This window comes from Eubalaena glacialis, chromosome 3, assembly GCF_028564815.1.
Source record: "Eubalaena glacialis isolate mEubGla1 chromosome 3, mEubGla1.1.hap2.+ XY, whole genome shotgun sequence".
NCBI classification, from domain to species: domain Eukaryota; kingdom Metazoa; phylum Chordata; class Mammalia; order Artiodactyla; family Balaenidae; genus Eubalaena; species Eubalaena glacialis.
In genome coordinates this window covers 178,499,886-178,518,737 of record NC_083718.1, presented here as the reverse complement: position 1 = coordinate 178,518,737, position 18,852 = coordinate 178,499,886, and the positions used below count along the sequence as shown (strand labels likewise).

The following is an 18,852-nucleotide window of genomic DNA, read 5'->3' as shown; positions in this document are numbered from 1 at the left end:
TGGGGCCCCTCTACAGCCACCCACAGGAGGCTGGGCCACTCTGGCGGGGAAGGAAGGGAGTGGCTAGTGAATTGGGGTTGGAGGAGGGTGGGCCTGCTTCTCCAGTGACAGTGGGCTTGGTGACTGCTGGAACACAGAGGACTCGCCCTGCTTCCCTGGCCAGGTCAGCCCATGGGGCAGGGGTGGGGTGGAGGGGGTCCCTCCTGCCACATGACACAGCCTCACAGCACTGAGCACAGGGCTTGCTTGGCATGCAGCAATCAGTCAGTAAATGATGGGTGGGTGGGTGGATGGATGGATGGATGGATGGACAGACGGATGGATGGAAGGACGGGTGGATGGAAGGAAGGAAGGAAAGATGGATGGGGAAGGGGCAGCAGAGCGGTAGGTGCAGTGCTGGGGGGTGACCACTGGGCAGCAGAAAGCAGACTGGCCCACAATTGAAGGCCTTATTCATCCTTTGTGCCCAGCACACCCCCTGAGTATTAGTAGCAGAATCCCACAGAGCCTGGCAGACAGTAAGTAATCACACAGTAGGTGCTCACTCAGGAGAGGCTCACACAGAAGCCCAGGTCCTGACACACAATAGGTGGGCACAACCACAGAGGCCCTGGCACATAATGGGTGCTCACACAGCTCATCTCCTGACACAGAGAAGGTATTCACTGATATCCAGGGCTTATCACAGCAGTCCATTTCCTGACACATGGTGGATTCTCATACAGCAGCTCAGGGCTGGGCACACAGCAGACACTTACAGAGTTAGGTCCACGCAGTAGCCCAGGATCTGACATACAATAGGTGCTCACAGAATCTCAGGGCCAGGCCCACAGTAGATGCTCACAAGGTACATGTCCACACAGCAACCCGGGTCCTAATACACAGTAAGTGCTCACACAGCAGCCCAAGTCTAGACACACAGCGGTACCCACCAGCATCTCAGAGCCAGGCATACAGCAGATGCTCACACAGAAATCCAGGTCCTGACACACAGTGCGTGCCCACAGCCTGACACACAATAGGCGCTCCCAGAAACTCAAGGCTTGACAGGAGGTGTCCATACAGCAGCCCAATCCCCAGCATATGACAGACAGTAGGTGCTTCATAAGGAATGTGACACAGAAGCTGCCCCAGAACAGACACAGCTGAATAAGGGGCCAGGAGGTGGGGCGGGCCGAGGAGCTGGGGAGGGGGCTGCAGGCTCTCAGCATCCCAGTGTCACAGCCTGGGCACCTGACCCCATGGAGAGCAGTGGCTAGACCTAGCCTAGAGCCCAGGATGAGCCCTCGGACAGCAGGGCAGCGGGGGGAGGCGGGGCCCCTGGGGGAGGGCACTCACTATTCCAGCCGCTTTGGCCAGGTCCGGGTTGTTGGGTGCAAAGCTCCCGCTGTGGCTGGTGGACACGGTGTTGGGCTTCTTGTTGCTCAGCCCCATGGCATCCATGGACTGGCTGCGGCTCCGGATGACCCGCTGCGAAGGTGGCGGTAGGGGTTTCATAAGGCCTCACCCCCTCGGGGAAACCCAGGAGCCACCGACGCCACTCTCGGTGACCTCAGGAAGTCCCTTCCCATGAGACCACACAAGAGTCAGGTCCACATGTGCCAAGGGTAGTGTGGGCCTTGACTCTGCCACCAACTTGCTGGGTCACCTTGGGCAAGCCACTCCACACCTCTGAGCCTCTGAGCCTCTGAGCCTCATGACCTGTTGTGCAGTTGTTGTAAAGACCGCAGAAGACGCTGGGTCATGAGCAAAAGCGTGCACAGAGAGACCTCCAGAAACCCCAATTCCCTCCTTTTAGCGTCTCTTAGGGCTTGCTTTCCTCCTTGCTTTTCTTCCCTCCCTCCCTCCGTCCCTTGCTTTTTTCAGTCAATCTGCACTGAATGCTCACTTCAGGGCCGGGTACTTTACATTTGCTCTCACTCAATCCGCCCCAGGAAGCAGGCACTGCCACCAAGCCCATTTTACACGTGATGAAACTGAAGCAGAGGTGGGTCTGGAACCCAGATGCCAAACCCAAACCCTTGACCGTGGGCTCCGCTGCCTCTAAGAAAGTCTGTAACTTAAGCCCGATCCACCATCCAGCACTCACCAGATGTGGGGTCACTGGAGCCCCCGCTCAGAGAAGACACCCCAGGTCCATGTTCCTCCCACCCACTCCCTGTCTCCAGTGAGCAGAGGCAGGGCTCTCTTCAAGCCTCTTTCTCAAAGACGTTCTGTTCGCCTCAGCCCAAGGCAGGCCTGGGCAGCTGGGCTAATCCTCTTATGCAAACCCACACCTCCAGCTTTGTGGCCTGCCCTGGGGTAAAGATGAGGCCCTGCCAGCCTGCTGGGCACCTGGAGGATGGGCAGTCCTCCTCCTGTGGGTGGAGGACACAGTGGCAAAGAGGCCACCGCCTGGGGACCTGCAGCCTGGGGGAGTCCAGGCCCTGTGGGGGGAAGAGGAACTCTCTCCTCCTCTGCCTCTCACTTTGGATGGTAGTTGCTGAGGTAGATGGGCAGGGCTTTGCATTTTGCTTCTTAACTTAGATTACACTGATCTAACTGCTTCACAAATAATTCTCAACAGCTGTATGAGGTAAGTTGCCATCACCCTAAACAACAGATTAAAAACCTGAGGCTCAGAGAATGCTCAAGCTGGTAAGTGGCAGAATTGGGATTTGAACCCAGGGTGTCTATGCTCTTAACACTAAGCTAAACCAGAGATAGCCAGGGTGGGTCACACGGCCTAAGGTCATGCAGACCAGGTCCCTCTCCTATGGCCCCTCGTTCACGTCCCTTCCCTGACCTCTGTTTCTTTCTCTCGGTCAGGACAGAGGCTTCCTCCTCTCTTCTCTGCCTGCTGACCTGGGAGCCACCACCCTTGGCACCAGAGGGCTCCAACCTTCAGCACAGCTCCCAGGCAGACTCCGCCCCCAAGCTTAGGCCCCGCCTCCAACCATCAACTCCTCCCCCAGCCAGAGCCCACCTTACAACTCCCAACCGCAGCTCTACCCCAGGCCAAGACCACCCCCCCCAAGTCTAAGCCCACCCTAAAGCCCAGTCCACCCAGAGGCTCACCATCACCCAGACTCTACCCCAGCTGCGTGCCCACCTAGCCCGAGCTCACGCCTATTAACTCCACCCCTGACTCCACCCTGAGCCACGCCCCCACCCGACTCCACCTCCAATGTGAGCTCGCCTCTAGCCACACCCCCACACCTTGTCTCTAGCCCAACCGCGTGCCCAGATTCCAAGCCAACCACATCCGTCCCCCTCGCACCCAGGTAGACCCCTGCTCTTCACCTTGAAGGACTCGAAGAAGCCGCCGCCCCCGCCGCCGTTCTCCATCTTGTCCTCGTCGCCACCCAGGCCCATCATGGACTGGCTGTGGATGTGCAGTTCCTCATAGAGCGTCTCCAGGAGGGCGGCCCGTGTCCGCTCCTGAGGGCCAGGGCGGGGCCGTTAGGAGAGACCCCAGGGATCAGCCCTTCTTCCCACATTTGCAATCGCGGCCACCTTCTCTGAGTGGGAAGTGGGCCTGGGCTCCAGAAGCCTAGACGGCTTCCCTCAGGCCCCTCCACAGCACAGGCAGCCCCCAGGGCTCAACGTGGCCCCTCAAAGATCTGACTTCATGTCCCCACGCCCCTCCTCCACTGCGTCCTCTGTGCCAGCCCGCCTACCTCCAAGACCCTCCTGAGCATTCCTTATGAACCCTTACTTCCTCTCCCTTGACCCTGGCGCTGCTCATCTGTAAATCTGTCCTCCCCCAGGCAGCTTTCCCTAAGGCCAAGGTCTGAACATAGCTTTTCTCTCCCCAGGGACTGAAATTCTAGGGGGTGGGGGGATTCAACCCCAAGAACGCATACTCACCTCCAGTTTGGCAAACTTCTCTGCCTTGTAGCAAGCATATTCAGCATTGATCAGTTTTGTCAGCAAAAATTCCTGGAACTCAGGCCCCTGGGAGCCCCCATCGTGGAGGAGAAGAGAAAGGGGGGTCAGGCGAACACAGAGACAAGGGGCTGGGGCTCCTGAGCCATGCTCTGCTGGGGCCTGGGGGCTGCCCTCTTCACTCCCAGAAGGGCATCTCCTTGGGCTCAGCCCCCCAGCCCAGGCACCTGTGAGCCCTATGCCCTTCATGGCTGCCCACCCCTCGGGAGAGCTGGGTTGGGGTCTCCCACTGCGTCAGTCTGGGGGATTGGGGGGGGCTGAAGCCAAGGCTCAAAGTGAGGGCTCCTGAGAGGTGAGAGAGATGTGTGCCCCTCTCCCCAAACATTTTAGAAGAAGGCTGAAATTGTCAAAAAGACAACAGAAATGAGGAAAGGCCACAGAGTCTGCTACACAAAATGTAAAACAAGGATATAGTCTGTTCTGTGACGTTGTAAAATAAAGTCACAGTTTTTATCCAGATGAACAGAAAAGCCAGGCCCCAGCTGCTCAGTTAGGGGAGGCCGGCTGCCCTGGCGCACAGTGGGGCTTCAGGACCTCATACAGCAGAACGTGCACGCTCTCAGCCCCCACCCATTCAGTCCTGCTCTGCCCATGACGGGGGGGCTGGGGGCTGCCCCTCACCTTCCTGAACACAGCAGGGTCCGGGAGGGGTGGCCCGAAGAAGGGCACGTCGTCTCTCGCAGTGACGGAGACCTGGAAGGGAGGGCAGCTGTCCCCATGGAGTCCCCACACCAGCCAGAAACCACTGATTCGCCTCCCTATCCTGCCCCGTGCTGGGCACAGGGCTGCCCCTTGGTGGGGGAGGTTCAGTGACTGCTGATTGGGTGGGTGAACCCCAGGATTTTGGCTCCTCCATCCTTGGCCCTGAATTTGAGTGGTGGGAAGGGGTGGAGGGTCTCAGGAGTCACGAGGATGGAGAAGAAGGAGGAGGCTAAAGGGCGGAGGAGGGTAACCAGCCTCTCTGAGGGGAGGGATTTCAGGGAGCAGAGAGGGCAGGATGGGACTCCTCCATCATCACAGCGACAGGGGGGCTCAGAGCCCTCCGGACAGTCCCCCTATTTACAGTTGGGAAAACTGAGGCTCAGAGAGGCCTCACAGTGAGTGAGGGTGGGGCTGGGATGGTGGCTGATGCCCTTGGGAAGCTCCGAGATCACCCACCTTGTACAGGGGGCCATCGGGGCCCCCACTCTCGGCCTGCACCACCACATAGGCATGCAGAAAGTTGGACGCAATCATGTCCGGCACAAAGGGCGTGTTCTCGTCCTGGAAGACCACAGCCACGATGTCATTCCCGATGTGCCGCTTCCGCTGCAACTGAGCACAGGGCCACAGCCTTCACCACCTGGCCGGGGGCCCGCGGAGTGTGGGGAGGGTGCCCGCAGAGGTGCGGGGGGCTTGGGGTAGGCAGAGGGCATGTCTAAGGAGTTGCTTCCCCCCAAAAAATGTGGTGAGAAACTTGTCTTAAAATTATTTTCGTTTTCTTGGAATCCTGTGACAGATGAGAAAACTGAGGCCAAGACAGAAGTGACTTGCAAGGCCCTACAGTGAGTTGGGGGACTTGAACCCGGGGCTCTTGGTCCCCAGGCCCTACCTCTCACCCTCCTCCTGTCTAAATACCCCAAACATGGGCCCCTCTTGAACAAATAAGTTCCACTCAATATATCTTTGTTGTTAAAATGAACAGAGAATCTTATTAACATAAAATTAAAAGACATTAAAAATAAGGAATAAACATTTTCATTTTTCTCACATGACCCCTGTATCCCCCTGTACCCCTGGAGTGGGGGCATGGGGAAATAAGGAGGACAGCCCTGCAGGAAGCTTAGAACAAGGTGACAAATTTCCAAGTTCAGCTCCAGGAACATGCCTTGCACTTCCTCATCACCAGGCCTTTGCAGAAGATGGAAGCTATTCTTTCCCCCAGAATGCTCCTCCTCCTTCTCCTACCTCCTTTGTAGCCTAAAAGTCACTTTATCTTGAAAGCTTTGCCTGACTCCTCCCACCTCTGCCCAGTCTAAGTGCCCCCATGTGACATGACAATACCCTTCATTTCCTGTAAAAATACTCGCATTTAGTGAGCTCCTGCTATGTACCAGATACTGTTCTAGCCACTCTGGGTGCATACCCTCGTTTATGCTCACCTATAAGGTAGGTGCCATTATTATCCCCATTTCACAGATGTGGAAACTGAGGCTTTCACAACATTGTAGTAGCTTGTCACCCTGCCCCAACTAGAGGCCACAAGTTGGGGGACTAGATCATTTCCATCTCTCTATCCCAGGGCCCACTGAGTCTGGTGTGGTGGACACTGAATGGGTAGGTAAATGGGGGACAGGAAGACAGGTGGGAAGCAGGCGGGTGGGTGCCCAGGCTACCTGCTGGGCGTCCCCTTCTGTGTAGGGCAGCTTGGTGGACACGTGAAACATGATCTCCTTGTTGCGGAAGGTGCAGTACACAGACTCGGTCCCCGTCTGCCCGTGGGTCACGTCCAGGCCTCCTCGGAACCTGCCCCAGGCCCCCCAGGCCACGGCTCAGTCTCCAGCCCCAGCCAGGCCTCCAGGGGGCCAGGACGGGGGCTCCCTCCCTGCCCAAGGGCATGGGTCAGATTATCCTCTGCTTGTCCCACCCCAATGCTCACCCCTTAAAGTCCTGCAGTTTGACCTTCTGGCCAAGGAATTCGAGGAACTCCACGAAGGCGGGGCTCTCCTCGTTGGTGCTGAAGAGTTCTTCCTCGGAGGTCTAGGGATGCACAGAGGGCAGAGGTCATCGAGCTGGGCCTCCTACCCCCACTCACACCCAGGAAGGCTGGAAGGGGGACCTCTGGCAGCCCCTGAGCTCCTGGGAAACTGAGTCCCCGGGCAGGTGCTCTCCCTGGCAAAGGTCTGAGGTCCCAGGTACATGGCCAGATGTGTGAGGGGCAGGGAGCAGGAGGTGAGCACACCTGCCCAAGCTTCTGATAAATGACTCCGAACTTGAAGTTATTGCTGATGACGTGCTCGTCGAAGGTGACGATGAGGCGGGAGGCCTGCGGGGACAGGACGATGGGTGAAACACGCTGCTTTTTCAAGTTGCCGTTTATTGCTCCATGTGCCAAGCGCTGTGCCAGGCACTACACATGCATCCACTCATTTCCTCCTCAGAACAAGCCCGTGAGGGAGGCACTCCCGCGGACTGCATCTCACGGATGAAGACGCCGACATTCCGAGACCTTAAGGAACTGACTTGCTAAGGTCAACAGCTGGCAAATGGCAGAGCTGGGACTTGAACTCAGGTCTGTTGGATTCCAAAGGCTAAGCGCATTGCTCCTGAGTTCTGCCCATAAGCTCCCGCCCCTACTCTGCTCTAACACCCAACTTGTTCCCCGGCTCTTCTGTAAAGCCACCTCATCATTCTAGAACAGGCCGAGTCCCACCAGTGTGCTGTGGGCCTTGAGCAAGTTCCCCTCCTCACCTTGGGCTTTCGGTAACTGAGAAGCAGGACCTGATTTCTGAGGCCCCTTCCTTCAGGGGACCTTTCCTGGACCACCCGGCCTTCAGCGACCTCACCTCACTCTGGAATTCAGCCAGAGCCACAGGCTGTACGTGTCTTTCAGGGCCCACCTCTTTCCAGAAACCCCCTGGCTCACTGAAGACAGAAGTCCCTCCCCTTTATCCCACATTGTCACAGTGCCACAAACCCAGCACCCAGCACCAGAGCTGCAAGTGCAGCTGCCGTCTGTGGGGCGGCACCTATGGAGGTGCCTGTGTTATTCTCTCTCCCCAGGTCCCCTCTGGGGTCAGAAGGCAAGACCAGTGGAGCCTTGGCTCAGGAGCACAGATTACCCTTAGGAGGGTCCCCAAATGGCACTGAGAGTTTCCAGAGGTAAGGAAGGCTTGCCTCCAAGGAGGACAGCACTAGGTTCAAATGCAGGCTTCCTTATCTGCTGTGCATCCTTGGGTAAGGCACCAACCCTTTCTGGGCCTCTGGTTCCTCTTCCACAAACTGTGGACTTTGCAGGGTTATTGTGAGGTTTAAATGAGAGAACTTAGGAAAAATGCCCTGCACACAGCAGGTGCCCAATAAATGCTTGGTCCCCTAGCTACCCACCCACTCTCAGTGAGCAGGGCCCAGATCCAGCCATACCTTGGGGTAGAGCACAGGATAGAATCGATCCACATTCACGTCTTCACACACCAGCTGTGGGAGCAGATAAGGGAGGGCCTGAGGGTGGGGCCTCTGGGCCTCCCTGGCCAAGGTCTGGGGGGAGGACAGTGGAGGACAAAGAGGGGACAACCAAGCCTGAAGCAGGCTCACTGTCACTCAGAATGGGGTACAGAGAACTGGAGCCCCTGTCTCCAAAAGGTGCTCTAAAGAGTGCCCAAAGCACACAGCCAGCACGTGGGCATCATGGGAACGCGTGAGCGGCAGGACCCTGGAGACAGGCCACAGCAGGCAGGCCAGGATCTGGGGCTAAAGATGAGGGTGTGCAAAGGCGAGGCTGCAGCCCAGCTCTGTGCCCACCTGGGGCGTTCACGGGGGGCTCAGCATGAAGGATCAGAGGCCTCACCTTTGCCATCTGGACCACGTTGGGGAACTCAGTGAGGCAGGAGATGGGGATGACGTCATGGTATGTCCGGCACTTGGTCCTGGGAGGAGAAGACCCATGCTGAGGGGTGAGGCAGTCCGAAAGGGAGATGGGAGCCCCTCCACACCAAGTAAGACCAGAGAGGGCAGACCCCAGGGAGGTCCAGAGGTGATGAGGCGGTCAGGCCTGGCTTGGGCACTAACTTGCTGTGCAACCTCACGCAAATCCCTGGCCCTCTCTGGGTCTCAGTTAGAAGAGTGCGTAAAATGAGATGGGCTCTCAGATTCTGAGACCACAGCCCTCCCTGCTGTCACAGGTCCCCTCACCCCACCCTCACCTGAGCAGCAGACGCAGGTGTTCCTGGTCCCCGATGACATCATACTTGAGTGAGAAGACAAGGTGGCCCAGGGCAGTGTCCAGTGAGTAGTAATTAAAATGCTCCTGTGGTGGAAGGTGGGGGCCAGGGGAGAGGGTGAGGCTGAGCCTGAGGCCTCCAGAAACCAGACCAGAAAGCCAACTCACCCCCGGATGGGGGTCCTTCACCAAGCAGCAGGTGTCTGGGCTAACAGCACTATCTGCCTCAGAGAGACCTGCATTCAAATCCCAGCTCTGCCACTTGCCAGCTGGGTAACCTGAGAAGGTCACCTTACCTTTCTGTGCCTCAGTTTCCTAGTCTATCAAATGGGAGTGAGGCCCACTACCTTGTGGGAGGGTGGCAGGCACTGAAAGAGATAGTGCCTGGCGCAGAGTAGGTGTTCTCTGAACGTCTGTAGTAACCTTGGCTCTCTGGGTCTTCAGCAAAGTCAGGACCACATCTGTACCTGCATGGCTGTCTCCCAGCCCCCGCCCCTCTCAGAGCTGGGCACACAGTAGGTGCTCAATAAAAATATGTCAACTGACTGATTGGTCAACTGATTGCTCTGTGGCCCCTGAAGCCAGGGCCCATGAGAATCAGGAAATGAAACATCTCATAAACACACTGGCCGGCTGACCAAGCCGGTTCCTGCCCTCCTGCCTCACCTGGGGAAGACGCAGGGTGGGGAAGAAATGCTCCCGAGGGCCCAGGGGAACTGCAGCAGGGATGGCACCCCCAGAGAGGAGCTGGCAGTCTGGCACCTCCGGGTGGGGAAGCCCCAAAGCCAAGAGCCGGAAGTGCCAGAAGATTTCACCCCAGCTGGCCCTGGGTTCCCCTGCCAGCCCGGCCCTGGGAATGAGGCTGGCTCCTCAGCCACACCCACCCCAGGAGTCATCGTGGAAGGAAGCCCTGTTTAAATACAAACAGCTGTGCTCAAGGGATGGGAGGAAAAAGATGTAGAGGCCAGGGGACATGCCCCACAAATCCACACCTCAGGGGCAGTCTGCGGGGACCTGGGGCAGAGTGATGGAAACCCCCAAAGGCTTGGCACTATCTGCACAGAGGGAGTGGCAGGCTCTTGGCAAGGAGGTCTGCACCGAAGTCCTCGGGGTGGGGAGTTTCCCCAGACCCCCCTGGCTGGGCCCAGAGAAGCCCAAGGAGAGTGGGCTCAGGGTCCCAGTGGGTCAATGCCAAAGTCACCCTAACTTCCTCCCTCTGCCAGAACAGGGCCCACTGCTTCTCCAGCACCCCACCTGGAGCTGGGAATGGCCTGGCCTCTCTGCCAGCCCCTGGGGCCCCTCCTCTCTGTGCTGCCAGCCTGACCCTGGTCATCATGCCTCCTCTAAGACCCCCCCAACCTGTACCTCTTCCAATCCTCCAGTGCCCAAGGCACCACCTTCATTCTATCACTCACCACTCCTTCAGCAAACTTTTCTGTGCACCAACTATATGCTAGGCCCACATAGTCCCCCAGGCCCCACCACCTGCCAGATCCAATTAAGAGCCTCTGGACAGTGGGTTCCGGGGATGCAGGTCTCTCTCCACCCACAGGTGGAATTCCCTGCCCTGTTCTGAGTTTGTCCCCAGGCAATGGCTCCTGAATCTGAGCCTGCTGGTTTAGTCTCAGTCACCCTGTCCCCCCACCTTAGCACCAATACCCACCAGCATCAGGTTAATGCCCTGGGCCCAGACTGAGCTCGCACAGCTTCCCAACACCCCAAGGAGTCACCCCTCCTCCCAGCACCCACGAGTGCACGCACACACGCTAGAAACGTGACCCCTCCCTTAGTGTGTCTTAATGGAAGGTCAGCCAGAGCTATGTCCAGTTCCTAGCTCAGTAACTGTGTGAACTTAACCAAGTCGCTTTATCTCTCTGAGCCTCAGTTTCCTTTTCTGTAAAAATTAGGACGATCCTGATCTCACGGAGTAATTATGAAGATGTAATAATAACAGCTAACATTTACTGAGTACTTACTATGTGCCAAACATGGTTCTCGATGCTTTTATCATCCTCATTTTTACAGACGAGGAAAACAGGCTCAGGAAGGTTAACTAACTTGCCCAAGGTCACACCATCAATAAACAGAAGAGTCAATAGGCGCACTCAGGCCACGAGACTCCTGAGCCCACGCTACATTCCGCCACCGCGTTTGTAAACTGACACAGAGACAGCACTCGGCATGGAATGTGGCACGTACGAGGTCCCAGCGTGTGACCTCCCCTCCAGCTCCCACAGCCTCTCCCAATAACTCCTGCCTGGAACGCCGTCGTCGGGTGACACTAGGACAGGTCATTACTGGGCAGGGTCCCGGCTCTGGGGCAGGTGGTGGGGCAGGGGTTGCACCAATCCAGGTCACACCACGGAATTACTGTCTTCCCCACCTCAAGCTGCCTGAGGGCAGGGCCTGGGTCTGTTTTGTTTGCTGCTGTACACCTGGTGCCCAGAACAGGACCAGGCACACAGCTGGTGCTCATTATTTGTTCACCCTGACTGAGCCCTTACTTTGTGCCGGACACCATTCTAAATGCCTCACAAACACCGTTGCATTAAAGGCACGAGGTGGGTATCATCACCATCTCCGTTTTTACAGATGAAGAACCAGAGGCAGGGGCTTCCCTGGTGGTGCAGTGGTTAAGAATTTGCCTGCCAATGCAGGGGACACGGGTTCGAGCCCTGGTCCGGGAAGATCCCACATGCCACAGAGCAACTAAGCCCGTGCGCCACAACTACTGAGCCTGCGCTCTAGAGCCCGCGAGCCACAACTACTGAGCCTGCGTGCCACAACTACTGAGCCTGCATGCCACAACTACTGAAGCCTGCGCACCTAGAGCCCATGCTCCACAACAAGAGAAGCCACCGCAATGAGAAGCCCGTGCACCGCAACGAAGAGCAGCGGTGAGCCCGCATGCAGCAATGAAGACCCAATGCAGCCAAAAATAAATAAATTTATTAAAAACAAAAAACCAGTCTCCCCATCTTAAAAGAAAGAAAGAAAGAAAGAAACAGAGGCACAGAGAGGGTAAGTGACTTGCCTGATGTCCCATGTAGTGACAGAGCCAGGATTCAAACCCTGGTAGAGTCTGTTAACCACTATGCCATAACACTGCCTTTTGCAATAAATGTTTATTGACTGAATGAGTGAATCCACTACACATGCTCCCTGGACTCTGCGACAGCCAGCCAGCCCAGCCCACGGTTCCGCTCCCTCCCAGGCCCAGCCTCCCCCACGGCTGGGCTGTGACCCACTCCCCACCCAGCCCAGCCCCCCAACACCAGTGGGCCACACACCTTGCCAAGAAAGTGCTTGCGGTAGATGCGGGCGGTGGGGTTGCATTCCAGCTTCACCTTGGCCGTGGGCGACTGCAGCGGCTCTGTCTCCGGGATGCTGGTGATTTCGTGATTGGTGCCTTCAATCCAGTAGCCCCCAAACTGGGGCAGCAGGATGAGGGGGAAGGGCCCTTCTCGCCCCAGGACCTGAAGGAGGACTCAGCTGAGAGCCACCCACACTGCACGCCACTGGGGGCCCCAAGACACCCCCCAATTCAGCCCTGGAGCCACTTCTGCCACGGCTAAGGAGTACTAGGGGACAGCCCAGAGCCTATGTGGGTCCCAGGGCTCATATCCACCTCCTTCAAGGCACTTGCTCCAGCCCTTTTCCTCCCACTGCAGGCATAGACCCAGATGCACAGAGCCCCATGTCCCAGTCTCAAAGGATGGGAGTGTGGGGACAGGTTAAGCTGAGAGCATGACGTTGGCCGAGAGGCTGGCATATTTGGCTCAGAGGCCTAAGGGTTCGCATGGGCTCTGAAGTCTTGGGCTTGTAAACTGCGTCTCCAACACCCAGAGCAAGGCCTGTGGTCAGGCTCTTGACAAGGAGGAGGGCCCAGGTGCCCAGACTCCCTGAGGGAGTGCCTCCTGGGCTCGGGATGGAGATGGGCTCAGTGGGATCCAGTCGGTTACCTCGTGGACGCTCGGGTAGGGAATGTAGTCCTCCTCCGTCTGCAAAACACAAGCAGGGCAGAGGCCCAGTGGGGGTGGGGTCCTTACCCTTTACCTCCAGCCTCCCCAGAACACCTGTTGTTCAGCCAGCACCCCCAGGCTGGGGTTGTGGATGGGGCTGCGTCCTCATCTCCCCATCCCATGTGGGCTGACCCCACGAGGCAGGGACTGAGGCAGGCTTAGCTCACTGAGTGCTGGCAGCCTCTTCTGGGTCTCCTGCCTGGGGAAAAGGAGGCTGACTGCGTCCCCAGAAGAAACCTCTGGACCAGTGGTTCTCAGTGCATCAGAATGGCCTGGGGGGCTCATTAAACAGATTGCTTTGCCCCACCCCCAGAGTTTCTTATGCTGTGTGTCTGGGTGGAGCCCAAGAATTTATATGCCAACAAGCTCCCAGGTGATGCCGATGCTGCTGGTCTGAGGGCCACACTTTGAAAAGCCCTGTTCTAGACAAAGCATCAGCCTTGTGCCCATGAACCCCACTTTAACCCTCATCCTTGTAGCCCTGGGTCCACTCCCCTAAGCCCAGCCACTGATATTCTTGGATTATTGGGGTCCCAAATCACCAACCATAGTACCGTATGCCTACCTGGAGGAGCTATGCAGCTCCCACCCCAAGAAAATTCCGAGTCTAAAGAGGCTCCTCACACCTCCTTTGGTCCCAAGCCTCCTGTTAGTCTCTTCATGAAGGTTGGGGGGCAACGAGGCTACCCCTCCCCATCTCTCCGTCTCTCCCCCTCCCCCTCAGCCGTCCCGGGCAGGAGCTACATGGCGAGGGGGAGCGTAAGCCTCCTGGGTCCTGGGTATGAGTCTTCTTGCAACTGCCGATCATAAGTGGCTTCAAGGAAAACCTTTTACAGCAGGCTATTGCGAGGGATGGGGCTTCGATTTTGAGATGGGGAAGCCTGGAGAGGCGGGGTGAGTTTACAGTGGTGCAGATGGAGTGAGGAGGAGCTGGAATGAAGGCCTATAGCAAGGGAGGGGTTCTCCACACCTTAGCCTCCTAGAGGGCAGGGGCTGGGTATACCCTGCTTCCCCCTTGGCCCCAGCACCAGCCCGCAGTAAGACTACTTCACGAAAGGGGGGGCGCCGATTCTCCTGGGCTGGCTGCTCGGCTGGGGCAGCACTTCCCCCACCCCTAGAGAGGGAGTCTGCCTCCCCCTTCCCGTCCCCTCCCATCCCCAAGCCCTTTGGAGAGCACTGCTCAGGAAGCCAAAGGCCCCCAGAAGGGTGGAGTGGTTCCAGATTCAGACCTACTTTGAGGGGTGGTGGGAAGGAGCATCGCTGTTCATCCATCCTGCTTCCCTGCAAAGAGAAGGCAGCACATCCCGTCACACCCTTCCCGTGCGGCTGGAAGCAGCACCCCTTCCAGGTAGATGGTGCTGTGGAGGTGCTCCCAGGGCAGGGCGCTGGCCGCGGGGTTACTCAGGCCTCTGCAGGGCTGGCCCTCCTGGAGGGAACGGGGGCTGCGGGAGGCTGGCAGCAGCAGGGAGGGCTCGGGGCTCTGGTCACTGCTGGGAGTGGGGGCAGGGCCAGTGTGCACGCTTGTGTGTGAGCTGGGGAGGGAGGCCGCTGCATCTACACAGATACGTGTTGTTGAGAGCAAGAGGGAGAGGGAGAGAGAAAGGAAGAGGGAGAGGGGGAGAGAGAGGGGGAGAGAGAGAAGGAGGGGGAGAGGTGGAGATGGAAAGACTAAGAGAGGCAGAGAAACAGGAAGATGGCAGGAGACGGGGTTTGGAGGGTGAACCGACATCAGGAAAGCTCCTGAGGTTTGTTCAAGTCCCCCGGCCACCTCCCAACACACACCCAAGCGAAAAACACAGACGAGGGCCTGGAAGACCAGGGCTGGGGAGTGGAGGATGGGCAGGGGTCAGGCAGTGGGGGCAGGGGCTGCCCGGTTCCTTAACACCTCCCCGGACCTGCAGCCCAGCCTCCGGTTGCCCTGTGCCCTAGCATCTGTCCCTGCCCCCATTCCACACAGGGTCCTGCAGAGCCTGTGATGCCTCTTGGGAGATGGGGGATGGTATGTGTATGCAGGGTGGGTTGAGGCACTGACCCCAACAACCTACACAGGGATGGGAGCTGGAGAGACGCAAGCGGGGCCTGCGCCCTGGGTCACTCAGGCAGTTGGGCACTATCAGTCCCCATCCTCTCTTCCGACCCCAGACAAAGGGCTCTGGACAACGCACTGCCAACATCTCCTCCTGGCACAGTGTGCGAGAGCTCCCGGCCCGTCCTCAGAGAGATGTAGGGCTGCAGATACAGCAAGGTCCCCCCACCCCCAGTCCAGCCCCCTCTGTGGCTCCCCAGAACGGGCTCCAGAGCCCACCTCACCTGCATCTTTTCAATCATCTCAAACAGATCTGTGTTCTGCAACAGAGATGGAGAGAGCAGGTCAGCACTGGGGTAGCCCAGCTGATCCTACAAGTCCCCGAGGAGTCTCCACCTGCCCCAGCCCTCCTGGTCCCCCAACTCTGACCAAACACCGTGGACCTGCCCAAGCAGCAAGAGGGAGTGGACGGGACATCATAGGATGGGGCTCTGTGCCACTGACTGGCAGAGTTTGACCAACTGCCCGGTGAAGTCCGCCCAGAGTCCAGCACCCTCCCCAGGCAGCCCACCCCACTCAGTCCCCTTCCCCAAAGGAGGAGGCTGCTGCCTCAGACAAAGAAGGTCTTGACCTTTGGGGAGAGACACACCTCCCCCATGTCACTGCAAGACTGGCAGTGCCCGGATCGGCCCATGGACCCCTCAGAAGAGCCCCAGGTCCCAACTCCAGAGACGAGCCCAGCTGGGATCCTCAGGAGGGTCTGTGGTTCCACTCACCTCTGGAAGGAGGGCCCCATCCTCCCCCCCAAGCAAGTGTGGGCTGGGCGTCTGTTGGGGGAGAGAATGCTGGGATGTCCCATTGGCCCAATACCTGTGTCTGAGTCCACACATTCCCCCTCCTCCCTCCTCCCTCCTCCCACTCCAGCCAGCCTCTCCTGAGGCTAGCCAGGGCACACACAGGGTTAATCCGGGCATCTGCCAGCTGTGCTTGGCAGCTTCAGCCTCTCCAGCGCCAGCTCCCTACGAGCCTTCCTGGAAGGCGGCATCCTTGCCGGTTGGCGGAGCTGGGGGCTGGGCCTGGGAAGCCCCCAGAGTCTCTAGGAGAGCGCCCCTCCCCCAGCACCTCCAAGGCCTCAATTCAGTCGGCTCCTGCTGTCCAGTGGGGGCACTGCCTGAGCTCACACACACATGTGCTATGGGGTTGTGCACCAGGAAACACACACTCCCTCTCTCTCTCTTTCTCTCTCTCTTGCTCAAACACACACAGGCCTGCACACCAATATTTAAACACAGTCTCACTGTACCAAAGAAAGCAAACACACAGAAACCCACACGCACAAACCCACCGGGTCTGTGCACATCAATTCTTACAGCTACACGCTAACATACAAATACACGTGTCAGTGTCCTACGTTACACAACAGCACACTCCCTCACACACATACAGGTCTATGTCCCATAAGAGCCGCACACACAAATGCAAACCCACCCCTATGCAGATCTGTGCAACTGCACCAGTAATTGCACACGAAGCTACACGAACGCCACAAAACTACTCTCACATCCGCGTGCCGAGAGACACAATAACATGCACTCGCAGACACAGGCAGGTATGTTCATGGAAACTGAGCCACAGAGCCCCACTGCCATGCACAAGTTCACCCTTCCCCATCAGTCACACTCCCTGTATAACAGACATGACAGACTTGATCCCATAACATTAAATGAGTTTTGAGAAAAAGAAAAAGCATGCAGCAACTGTGGAAGTGGTTAATCGCCAAGGATGAGGGGCATTGGTCTGAAACACACACACACACACACACACACACACACACACACACACGGAGCTGTCTGTTAAAGATCACAAGACACAGACACCCCATGTGCACACTGTGAGGCCTGCCCACAGAGGTAAAACCCACCCTGTAAAATGCACGACAGGAGTCCACAGGAGATGGTGACCCATGGCCCCTGTGGCCACACCCAACACTTCTGAGTTCGGAAGAGACAATTCCACAGGCAATTAGAGCAGAGACCACAGACACACATCTGCAGTCCAGGTAGACAAACACGCCTCTCAGTCAACACCTTGCACAACAGCAACATCAGCATCTGTGCCTGGGTGAGCCACACAACCTCAGCCCAGCACAGTCCCAGCACGAGTGATACAGGTGCACTGATGTCCCCCAGAATACCCCACTCAGGGTAACATGGCCTTACATGGCCAGGAACAACGCACTGGGAGTCACAGCCACATAAACACTGACACATGGTACTGTCACCCAGAGCGCACACACAGCAACAAGTGATGCCCACAGATACAGCCTCATTAGTGCATCAGACGCTCTGACACATGGAAGGCTGTGAGTGAAGTGCCCCAGGGCACCAAGCAAAGTTACACTGTGACATTCAGACCCTTCCTAAAGGGGGGGGGGGATGGATGAAGTGGTCCCAAGGCTAGCGCCCACACACACACATCCACACACACGCACACACACATCCACACACACACAGAGTGCCCCTGTAGCCCGGAGCCACAGTGCCACCACGGGCACTCTGTTCCGTAGGCAGCTGCAGAAAGAGCTCAAGGCCTGGGACCCCAGGGTAGGGGTGTGCGCTGCGGCCTCGGTGGCCGTGTGTCAGCCCAGAAGCTAACACACCCTCCATGACGGAGCCTCGCACACCCGCCCTGACTGGGGCAGAGCCTGCCGGGCTCCGAACAAGTTGGGCTGATCCGTCTCCCGCGGACCCCCTTGGCCAGGCCGCCTTCGCCCTGGTCCTCACCTGCCAGGCGGTCCCAGAGGGCAGCGATCCCCTCCGAGGACGGCCCGGGGGCTCCAGGGGCCGCGGCTGCGCCATCCCGAGCTCGGCCCGGCCCCGGCCCCGGCCCCCACCCCGGCAGCGCTTTAGCTGACCCAGCCGGCTCCGGCCCGCGCGAGCCCCGGCCCGGGCCCCGCAGCGCCGAGCTCCGCGCTCCCGGCTTCGGGCTCCCGCGGCGCGCTGCCTGCGCTGGGCTCGCCGGGCTGCCGGGCCCTGAGGGGGCGGGGCGCCAGGTACGGGCGGCGCGGGACCGGGGCGGGGCTTCGGGGATCCGGGGCGGGGACACAGGAGGCCCCGCCCCCGGTGCGGTTCCCGGACACTGCGCCTGCGCGCTCTTGCTAGCGCGCTGGGAGCTTTCGGCGCGGGCCCTTGAGTCCCGAGGCTCTCCAGCGCACCCCTAGCCTGCTTCCTCTACCTTCCCAAACTCTGGGTACCACGCCTTAGGGCCTCAGGGATGGGCTTCTTGGGCTGGGCTTTGAAGTCGGGGAGGAAGTGGCGGGGGTTGGGGGGGTTACCTTGGAGACAGAGGGCTTTTCTTGAGCATCTACTTAATGTTGGACCCTTTGCAAGTCTTATCCTCGCCCTACAACTCAAGAGGTACGAGTGTCATCCCCATTTTACAGAAGAGAAAACTGATTCCAAGAGATAAAATATCATGCTGAAGATCACACAGCTTGGAAAAGGCAGAGCTAGGAATCTAGGGAAAGGCTTGGAGCTCTCTCCCCTCCCACCTCCACCCCCCTCTAATGCCTGCCAGTGGCTGACCTGTACCCTCCCTTCCCCAGGCCCCATGCCCATACCTGTCCCTAACTGCCCCTGATTCTGGGAGAGGGAGGGAACAGGGCCTGCCAAGGACCCACACATGGAGAAGACTTCAGCATATGTAGGTTCTAGCTCTGGCCTTGCTTCAACTTGCTGAGTAGACCTGAGTGAGTCCCTGCCACCTCTGTAGGCCTCAGGTTCCCCATCTGTAAAATATAAGGCCTCTTCAAGCCCTTCCAGCTGACCCTGCATTGTGTCTGCCACTGTACAGTGTGGGGCAGGGCCTCAGCATCCCCTCCCCAGACAGATGCTGGGAAAGCAGCAATTGCTTCCTGAGCTGTGGCCAAGTAACACCAGCTGCTTCAGACCCTGCAGGGC

At 58.1% G+C, this 18,852-nt stretch overlaps 1 protein-coding gene across 9 annotated transcripts in view; it reads right to left on the bottom strand.

Moving 5' to 3' along the window:
* The window catches only part of RAP1GAP (RAP1 GTPase activating protein), a 51,481-nt gene that overhangs the window by 7,871 nt on the left and 24,758 nt on the right, over positions 1-18,852 (bottom strand). For 7 of the 9 annotated variants that reach the window (XR_009700406.1, XR_009700408.1, XM_061184788.1 and 4 more), the window contains exons 4-18: positions 15,178-15,213; positions 14,101-14,148; positions 12,808-12,846; positions 12,136-12,321; positions 8,829-8,932; positions 8,474-8,552; positions 8,050-8,103; positions 6,869-6,952; positions 6,566-6,666; positions 6,303-6,432; positions 5,086-5,241; positions 4,549-4,620; positions 3,850-3,936; positions 3,283-3,420; positions 1,339-1,470 (exon numbers count right to left, since the gene is read on the bottom strand). Coding sequence is in view for 5 of the 9 variants with exons in the window: in XM_061184788.1 (XP_061040771.1) it covers positions 1,339-1,470; positions 3,283-3,420; positions 3,850-3,936; positions 4,549-4,620; positions 5,086-5,241; positions 6,303-6,432; positions 6,566-6,666; positions 6,869-6,952; positions 8,050-8,103; positions 8,474-8,552; positions 8,829-8,932; positions 12,136-12,321; positions 12,808-12,846; positions 14,101-14,148; positions 15,178-15,213 (1,446 nt within the window). In the remaining 4 variants the exon portion in view is untranslated. Of the gene's footprint in view, positions 1-1,338; positions 1,471-3,282; positions 3,421-3,849; positions 3,937-4,548; positions 4,621-5,085; positions 5,242-6,302; positions 6,433-6,565; positions 6,667-6,868; positions 6,953-8,049; positions 8,104-8,473; positions 8,553-8,828; positions 8,933-12,135; positions 12,322-12,807; positions 12,847-14,100; positions 14,149-15,177; positions 15,214-15,669; positions 15,717-17,676; positions 17,800-18,852 lie in introns of those variants that run through there. The other 2 variants (XR_009700407.1, XR_009700409.1) reach the window with 2 other exon arrangements.